Source organism: Podarcis bocagei, assembly GCF_964188305.1.
Source record: "Podarcis bocagei genome assembly, chromosome: 16".
NCBI classification, from domain to species: Eukaryota; Metazoa; Chordata; class Lepidosauria; order Squamata; family Lacertidae; genus Podarcis; species Podarcis bocagei.
In genome coordinates, this window is record NC_138142.1 from 39,363,484 (window position 1) to 39,372,724 (window position 9,241).

At 51.5% G+C, this 9,241-nt stretch overlaps 1 protein-coding gene across 1 annotated transcript in view; it reads right to left on the minus strand.

The window, feature by feature from the left end:
- Window positions 1-2,943, minus strand: part of MTMR11 (myotubularin related protein 11) — a 36,538-nt gene extending 33,595 nt beyond the window's left edge. The window contains exon 1 of the mRNA XM_081173545.1: window positions 2,164-2,943. Coding sequence (XP_081029671.1) covers window positions 2,164-2,217 — 54 coding nt within the window. The 5' untranslated portion in view covers window positions 2,218-2,943. The remainder of the gene's footprint in view (window positions 1-2,163) is intronic.
- Between the last annotated feature and the right edge of the window lie 6,298 nt (window positions 2,944-9,241).

Here is a 9,241-nt window from a genome sequence, read left to right on the forward strand (position 1 = left end):
AAACCAAGCGACTTGGCTCCCTCCTTGCATTCTTTTCTTTTCTTCCTCAATTCGAAAAACATTGTTTGATGACTATGCAAAGAATGCAGAAGGGCAGAGGGAGCTAGATCATGGAGGCCAGGAAGAAACTCAGACCTAGCTTAGAAACGCATTCCATCTGAAGGAAGGATTGTATAGGCATAAATCACTTTTTATTTTTATTTTAAAAAATCAAGGCGGTGCCCCCTTTCGTCAAGGCTCAGAGCCACTGTCTCCAACCTCTTTTCACTTTTTTTCCTGGCCTCGTGTTCCCGGCAAGATCCAGCCGCTACTCTGGAGTAAGCGATTTTTGAAGCTTGCAGCTAGCTAGGTCGTTGCTGGAGCAATGGAATGAGGCGTTCCAGCCAAGCCCGGGTTTCCTAGCTACCAACTGGAGAGCCAGGACAGAGGCACAGAGGGAGAGGAGGCTTGTTTTTGTTTAAAGAAAGAAGAAACTTTGAAAAGGGGGGGGGGAGTTTGTGAATCATTAATGGGAAAGTTGCCCTCAGCGGCCAAGGACACTATGTACAGCGAAAAGAAACCACCCACTTCTAAAATTATCGCTGGTTTTTGTTTAAAAAAGGGAAAGCAGGGAGAAAGAAGGCTGTGTTTGGAAACGTGTTTGAAAACAGACGTAGAAGTCTGGGCTCCAGAGCGGGGAATCCCCTCAGCAAAGTTGTGCTCAAAATCCTATATAAACACAAGTCAATGCAGCGTGCGTGCGTGTCTTTGAATGCAAGCGATGCTTTTTTAAGGCTGTCAAAGGAAAAGGTGCCACGAGCAATTGGGTGTGTGTGGTTTATTTTTTCCCCCTAAAATATATTTTCCGGTTTTGAGGAGGTGAAGTCAATGTGTTGAAAGGCCGGTTTTGCATTTGCATTCATCAATGGTTAATTTGCAGGGGTTGGGGCAGGGATTTCTTTTCCTGCGCAAGGATAAGGACATCAGAAAAGCCCTGTCGAATCAGGCCAGGGGCCCATCTAGTCCAGCAGTGACTAAATGCCACTAAGAACATAGGAATCTAGATAGACTGCCCCTGGAGCTGGAAGTTCCACAAAAACATCAGAAGAGCCCAGCTACTGGCTCTGGACCATCTAGTCCGCTATCCTCACAGTGGACAACCAGCCTGTGGGAAACCCCAAGCAAGACCAGATCCTGAGCACAAGAGACTTCTTCTCGCTTCCTGGAGTTTCCAGCAACTGGTATTCGCAAGCATTACAGCCTCCAAAAAGGGGCTCATTTGGATGAGACAGCCTCTGCCAAATCCAGATGTTTGGGGCTACAGCTTCCATCAGCCCCAACCAGCGCCGGGTGCCGGGAATGGTAGTTCTCTGAGAGGTAAATCAGAGTTCCTGGAATTCTTATTGTGTGTTCTGAATGTGCTTTAAAGGTAGGGCATGCACACAATGCGCAGAAGGGCTGTGCCCTGAAGCAAAAGCAAATCTGCAAAGTTGAATTCAGAAAGCTAGAAAGATGAGAGAGAGGTGCCCTAGATCAGTGTTTCCCAACCTTTTTTGGGCAAAGGCACACTTGTTTGATGAAAAAAATCTCGAGGCACACCACCATTACAGCCCCGTGACGTCAGCGCGCAGTGTCACGCCGGGAGGGACGCACGAAAGTGTAAGTTTCAATTTTTTCCCCTCCCCCTTGCCGGGGAACCTCCAAGCTTTGGGGGTGGGGGGGAGGAGGCAGCAAAGCGAGGCAGGAAGGAGAGCGCGGCTTGGCTGGCTGAGCTTTGGCAGGGGCAGGGAATCTCCTCGCCGCCCCACCTCTCGCCGCCCGACTTGCCCGCCTCCCTCCAGGCAACATCTCGCGGCACACCAGGCAACATCTCGCGGCACACTAGTGTGCCGCGGAACAGTGGTTGGGAAACACTGCCCTAGATATCTAGTTGACATAAGTCCATTATTCGCGGCCAGCATTTCCCAACCTCTTGGAACATTTAGAAGAATCTTTTAGAATAATTGTCTGTGGAAAATGAGCAGCATCCAACATCATTTCCTATGGTTCCAGCGCGGGGTGGGGTGACCCAGCCTCAAACCCCCTCGCTCAACACACACACGCCCCCATCCCCGTTCACCCCGCCAGCGGAACCCCCTTCCTCCAAGCCCTTTCAGTGTCGCAACGCCAGAGAAGCCGACTTACCCCTGGATCCTGGTGTTGCTTAATTTTAAAAGACGTCTTGGACATGGACAACATTGCGACGTCGCTTTGTGACCCATAAAAAAAAAAAAAAAATCGGTGCGTGCGTGGAGTATTGATCTTTCAAGGGAGGGAGGGAGGGGGCGTGCAAGAGCCGGCGAAGGGGTGTTGGTGTGTGGATGTGCCTTCAGAGTCAAAGCGCCAAGAGGGAGAGGAAACCCCCTCTCCAATTCCCAGGGAACCCGGTGCGCAAAAAGATGCAGTTTCAGGGCGCAAGGTCCTCTCCGCCCAGGTTGTCTCCAGAAGCCCCGCCCCTCTCCAAAATTAAAAAAAGCGTCTTGTGTTCGTTAGTTTGGCTGCAGGGTGGCAGTGAAGGGCCCTCCTTTTTGGGATGGGGGGCGGGCGGCTTGGCAAACTGCCTCTCCAAGCTCTGCGATGTGGGGAGGAAAGAAGCGCAGAGGCGATCAGGCTGGTGGAGGGCGCGCGCGTAGTGGGGGCTCCTCTTTCGCCGCCCCCCCCCCCGCTGCTGCAATGCGCTTGGCTGGGCTTCGTCCCCCTCCCGGGTCTGTCTGTCTTCTTTTCTTCCTTCTCCTTCCTTCCTTCCTTCTCTCTCCCACCGCTGCTGCTCTGCGGGTCCCCCTTGCTCGCCGATGCGGATGGAGATGCGCGAATGGTCCTTGGCGAATCCGACACCCTCCTCTTTCTTCCCCGGCGAGCCTGGGCGGGTGAAACTGACACGGCGCCAGCTCCTCCTCGGCGCGGGGAAAAGCAGGGCAGGCTCCTCACCAGCAGCGGGCCCACGTGGCTGCTTTAAAGGAGAAGCGCTCCCCTTGGCAAGGCTGGCCCGGCAGCAGGGCGGCCCAGGGAAACCCCCCCCCCATCCTTCCCGGGAAGAGGCGCAAGGGGGAGCTGGTCAGCAGCACAGACTGCAAGGGGAGGACCCTCCAAGCCAGGGAGCGGGTAGTCAAGCCAGTGGGAGGCAGGGATGCTCAGCTCAGGTTCCTGCCTTGCCAAGGGGGTTGGGCTAGATGACTCTTGAGTATCTTCCCAACTCTGCAATGCTATGAGTCAATGAATGCTAAGAGCCTGTGGCCATTTAGTCCAGCGTCCAGAAAACCAGTTGCCTGTGGGGAACCAGCAAACCAGCCCAAGAGCACACGTCCCTCTGGTGGTATCCTGCAACTGGGATTTGGAAGCACTTTTCCCTCCCAGTTGTGGTGGTAGAGCACAGCCACCATGTCTAGTAGCCGTCAATAGCTTTCTCGCCCCCCGTGAAATTGTGCGATCCTCTTTTGAAGCCGTCCAAGTTGGTGGCCATCGCTGCCTCCTGAAGGAGCAAGTGCCATAGTTCCATGAGCCTTGATACCTGGTGCCTACTAGCTGATGCACACACTCTGGCCTGCTTTTGGGGCTGGGGCTGAGTGGTGGGGGGGGGAGCAGCCTTCTGGAGGTGGGGAGCTGGCCAAGGAACTGAAATTCTGGGGCTTTGCAGGAAAGGGGCATGTTGGTGGGGGCCATGTGAAGAAACCCCTGTTTGGGGCTGGTGGTTCCCTCCCTGCGAGAAGCAAAGCTACAGGGAACCAGGCAGAGGGCCTTCTCGGTGGTGGCACCCACCCTGTGGAACGCCCTCCCACCAGATGTCAAAGAGATAAACAATTAGATTCCACCTAAACATTAGGAAGAACTTCCTGACAGTAAGAGCTGTTCGACAGTGGAATTTGCTGCCAAGGAGTGTGGTGGAGTCTCCTTCTTTGGAGGTCTTTAAGCAGAGGCTTGACAACCATATGTCAGGAGTGCTCTGATAGTGTTTCCTGCTTGGCAGGGGGTTGGACTCGATGGCCCTTGTGGTCTCTTCCAACTCTATGATTCTATGATTCTATGATTCTACAGTGGTACCTGGGGTTACATATGCTTCAGGTTACATACATTTCAGGTTACAGACTCCGCGAACCCAGAAATAGTGCTTCAGGTTAAGAACTTTGCTTCAGGATGAGAACAGAAATCGTGCTCTGGCGGCGCGGCGGCAGCAGGAGGCCCCATTAGCTAAAGTGGTGCTTCAGGTTCAGAAGAGTTTCAGGTTAAGAACGGACCTCCGGAACAAATTAAGTACTTAACCTGAGGTACCACTGTACCTGACATTTAGAAGACATCTGAAGGCAGCCCTGTTCAGGGAAGTTTTTAAGGTGTCACATTTTGATGTATTTTTAATCCTTGTTGGAAGCCGCCCAGAGTGGCTGGGGAAACCCAGCCAGATGGGCGGGGTACAAATAATAAATTGTTGTTGTTGTTGTTTGCCTTGCCATTACTCTAATCACCTCTCAGATGCAGAACGGTGTTTCAGGTGCCTGCCCAGGAGACCTGGCCGATTTGACCTGCTGACTTCAGATCTCATTACCCCCACTGCCAGGCCCCCTATCCATCTGAGCCGCAAGAGTAAGTGGAAGAGCAGCAACTCCCGGAGAGTAAGGCCCGCTGGCAGCACCGCAGGGCTGTCATGTTGCAGCTGCACGAGGAAGAGGGAGGGAAGAAGACATGCTTCTCTTGGGCACCCTTCCTTCCCCGAAGGCCGGGTATCATGCTGTTTATTTGGGTGGCGCTGAGGACGACCTAAGGCCAGCCCCCGTCTACCTGTTCGCTCAAGGCTGCGAAGGAGGCCGCATGACAAGTGAGATTCTTTCCTCCTCACACACAGAAGTGAAAGGCTCTCGCTCTGAAGCCGCCACTCCCTGGCTGGAGGGTTTCATGATATCAAGGAAAGCGCCAGGGATTAAGCGGGGGAAGAGAGAGGAATGCATGATGAAATGTGGACCGGCAGCTTGCTTCTTAAACCTTCAGCCACTTTTACGGGATTGGCGGAGTCCCAGGATGGAGTCAAATATCAGAACATGCAGCAAAGTGGTTCTTTCCATTGACTGGAGAGAGAAGTCTTTGGGTAGCCTTTGGGGCTCCCTTTGAAGGTGACCCGGAAACTACAACTAATCCAGAATGCAGCAGCCAGACTGGTGACTGGGAGCGGCCGCCGAGACCATATAACACCGGTCTTGAAAGACCTACATTGGCTCCCAGTATGTTTCCGAGCACAATTCAAAGTGTTGGTGCTGAGCTTGAAAGCCCTAAACGGCCTCGGTCCAGTATACCTGAAGGAGCGTCTCCACCTCCATCGTTCTACCCGGACACTGAGGTCCAGCACCGAGGGCCTTCTGGCGGTTCCCTCACTGCGAGAAGCCAAGTTACAGGGAACCAGGCAGAGGGCCTTCTTGGTAGTGGCACCAGCCCTGTGGAATGCCCTCCCACCAGATGTCAAAGAGAACAACAACTACCAGACTTTTAGAAGACATCTGAAGGCAGCCCTGTTTAGGGAAGCTTTTAATGTTTGATGTATCATAGTATTTTAATATTCTTTTGGAAGCCGCCCAGAGTGGCTGGGGAAGCCCAGCCAGATGGGCGGGGTATAAATAAATTATTATTGCTTCATTTGCTCAGTCAGGCAGCACCCAATCCATCAGGCTGCATCAGTGGGAGAGTTGGGAAACAGGGTTCATTCCATACAGCTCTGCCTGAAATCACTGAATTCTAGAATTGGAAGAAAGTTCTGCAATGCAGGAATACTCAGCTGTTTCCTATGGGGATCAAACTTGCAACATTGCTGTTATCAGCAACATACACTAACCTACTGAGCTACCCAGTCTTCCAATGCCAGCTGGTCTTCATGAGAACTGCTTTTTTCCTCCTCTGCCCTCCGCGTGCTCTTTCCTCTTGTGTGTCATTGTCTTTTTAGATTATAGTGTTGCAGGCGGCGACTGTCTTGCTCGGATGGATTGTATTGTTTATACGGCAATTTGGGGCATCTTTTGGCCGAGGAGCCTGGTACAAATTCTCTAAATAAACAAAGCAAAAAGCTACATGTCCCTGATATCGTCTTTCCACCCATCCTCTCATAGAAATAAAGGCAGAAATCAGGAGTGTGGATGGAAACACAGCCAACTTTTGAAACTTGGACGTTTCTTCATTTTGCAATGCAAAAACACAAACACCAGGGTGTATGAGTGTGTCTGTGCAAAAGGAAAATAGCATACGATAATGCAATTTACCTGGGCAAAAATGGATTTGCAAAAATGTGTGGTGTAGGAGAAACTCGCCCTAAAATGTGGGTGAAATATCATGAGGACTTTTTGCAGGGGCAGGGATTGCAAGCAGATTGCAACTCATAGAGTTGGAAGAGACCCTGAGGATATCTATTCCAACCAAATATGCAGCTGTCCTGTATCAGGATTGAACCTGCAACGCTGGCATTCTCAACATCATGCTCTAACCAGCTGAGCTATCCAGGCTGACAGGAGAACTTGCAGAAATCTGGAGAACTTGTTTTTAAAAAGAAAAGAAACTGAGAGAATCTAAAATGGACAGATTTGCCCATCATGTTTGCTCAATGCCCCTATGAACCTAGGAATCCAGATAGACTGACTCTAGACCTGGAGGTTCCACAGGAGCAGAAGAAGAACCTGCTATATCAGGCCAGAGGGGGGGGGGCTCATCCTGTCCTCACAGTGGCCCAATGGGAAACACTTGAGCAGGATCCAAGCACACAATCCCTCTTTTTTACACCTTTGCCCGAGAGAAAGAGAATGAAATGTCCTTCTGAACTTCTTGTTTCCAGATTGCCTGACAGACCCTCATAAAAAGAAGAAAGCACCGTCTGGGTGAATCACCAGCTTCCCTTGCGGAAATTTGCTCTTTCTCCCCACCCTCTTAAAAGACAAATTTAGCTCCAAACCAGGGGAGAAAAAGACTGTGCTCTGCGTTTCTATAATTTATTGCTTCTCCCGTCTCGAGGCCTCGGGGCGCCTTCTGTCATGCAGAAGACATTTTCAGAGGGCACATGAGGTGTGCCGTGAAAGTGGGTGAAAGCACTCCCTGCGTGGGTTTTTTTTAATGGCTGGGGCAGGAATGAGGCGTTTCGGGAAGGAAAATAGCTGGGCTGCGGGTTCAAGTGCAATGAGGAGGAACAAAAGCAAAGGGGGGGGGACCTTTCTACCAGAGCGTTAGCAACTTAGGAACACAGCGGCATGAAAATGACACCTTTAACTGAGCCAGAGCAGTGGCCCACCGAGCTCAGTACTGGCTACACTGACTGGCAGCAGCTCTCTCAGCAAGGCCACTGAGCTGCAGCCCTTCAAAAGGAAGAGAGATCCTAGTCCTCATGGTTCTGAATAAAAGACATAGCTGTCAACTTACAGATTTGAAAATAAGGAACCAGCAACCTCAAAAATAAGGGATCAGCAGCCAAAATAAGGGATTTTCAGGGCACAGGTATGTTCAACTTCTGAGCCCCTCTGAGCCAAAGGCAGAAAGCCCAGCCGGCAGCCAAACGAAGCCTCAAGCAGTGGTTCCCACAGCGCAGCAACCCGGCAAAGGGGACGCAGCAAGGAAAACCACCGTCACCTCTCCACTGGGAAGCGCTGAGCAAAGGTGAGTCCCCAGGCAACGTGGCTGATTTGATCGGCACAAGGCATGTAAGCTCCACCCCCCAGTCGTCCTTAGACTCCTTATTGGGTGAGCAACGCAGCCAAGCAACACAGTTGGAGCCTCCCTCCTCCCTGGCCGGCAGGGAGGGAGGGAGAGGAGCTGCTTCCTTTGAAACCCGGGAAATTTAAGGGACATCATCAATAAGGGACAGCAGCAGGACACAGTGCGGGGATAAGGGACTTTCCCGCCAAATAAGGGACAGTTGACAGCTATGATAAAAGGGATGGTTTAAACATGGACCTGCATTGTACCGAGTCATAACACCTTTCTTCTTCTTCTTTGGTGATCCCTTGTAGCCGAGTAAGATTGTCTTCCATAAACACAGTTTTAAGAGTGAGTCCGTAAGTGACTGTGGAGGCCAATTCTGGATCTACACGTCCTTCCACAGTGGAGACATTGGTTTCCAGGCGGGAGTTGATCATGGCGAAGTTTTGCCAAGCGTGCCTTCCTCTTAGCACGTTTCTCCCTTTCGTCCTGAGTTCGAGTGTCTTCAAAACCCATGACACCTTTGGTAAAGGCTGTTCTCCAACTGGAGCGCTCGCAGGCCAGTGTTTCTCACTTGTTTATTCTGCATTTTTTTAAGATTCGCCAGACCACCCCAGGACTCGCCCAGCCCTAAAACTGACCGTGGCAAATGGATAGTAAGGAGAGCCCATTGGATCAGAGCGAAGGCCCATCGCCGTCCAAGTCCTGTTTTCCACCACGGCCAATCAGGTGGCTCCAGGAAGTCTTCAGGTATGGCGTCGACTCCAGTTGCCCACTCTAGAGGACTGCAACGCCAGCGGCAAGTCCTGCTTTGCCCCCTGGCCTGGCTGTGAGATTTCCAGGCTCAGAGGCTGGTTCAGTGGGAGAAACTGGATCTCAGCGTTCCTCAGCAACCAGAACAACTGGTTGATTCAGTCCTTCGGCCGGGAGGCAGAGAAGAGAAATGCAGAGCTTGGCTTCTATAAAGCATCGAGATGTCATCTGTTTGAAGAGGCAGGAAACACGGGGACAGAGAGTGCTGGGGTAGGGGTCTCCCCAGCCCTCAGAAAAGCCACTCGCCCGAAGCCAGAGGCTGGAAAACCTTGGAGGTTTCAAGAGATTTTTTCAGCTGGGAAGGAATTTCTCGCCCTCAAAGGGAGAATAGCCCTTGTGTACATTTGGATGGGAGACAAATATATCTGGGGCAGGAGGAAGCTAAACATGTGGCTCCAATCCATGGCGAAACGTGGGTTACCCCCAAAATTAGCCACACGGGGAGCTGGAATGAAAGAGGCATCACTCACCCATTGATGGGTGACAGACGTTTATAGAATGAGGCAGAGTGGATAGAGAAAAGCTTTGGCCCTTCTCTTCTAACGTTAAGAACTCCTTGACGTTGGTTTTTGTGTTTTGTGTACAGTGGTGCCTTGGGTTACATACACTTCAGGTTATATACGCTTCAGGTTACAGACTTCGCTAACCCAGAAATAGTGCTTCAGGTTAAGAACTTTGCTTCAGGATGAGAACAGAAATCGTGCTCTGGCGGCGCGGCGGCAGCAGGAGGCCCCATTAGCTAAAGTGGTGCTTCAGG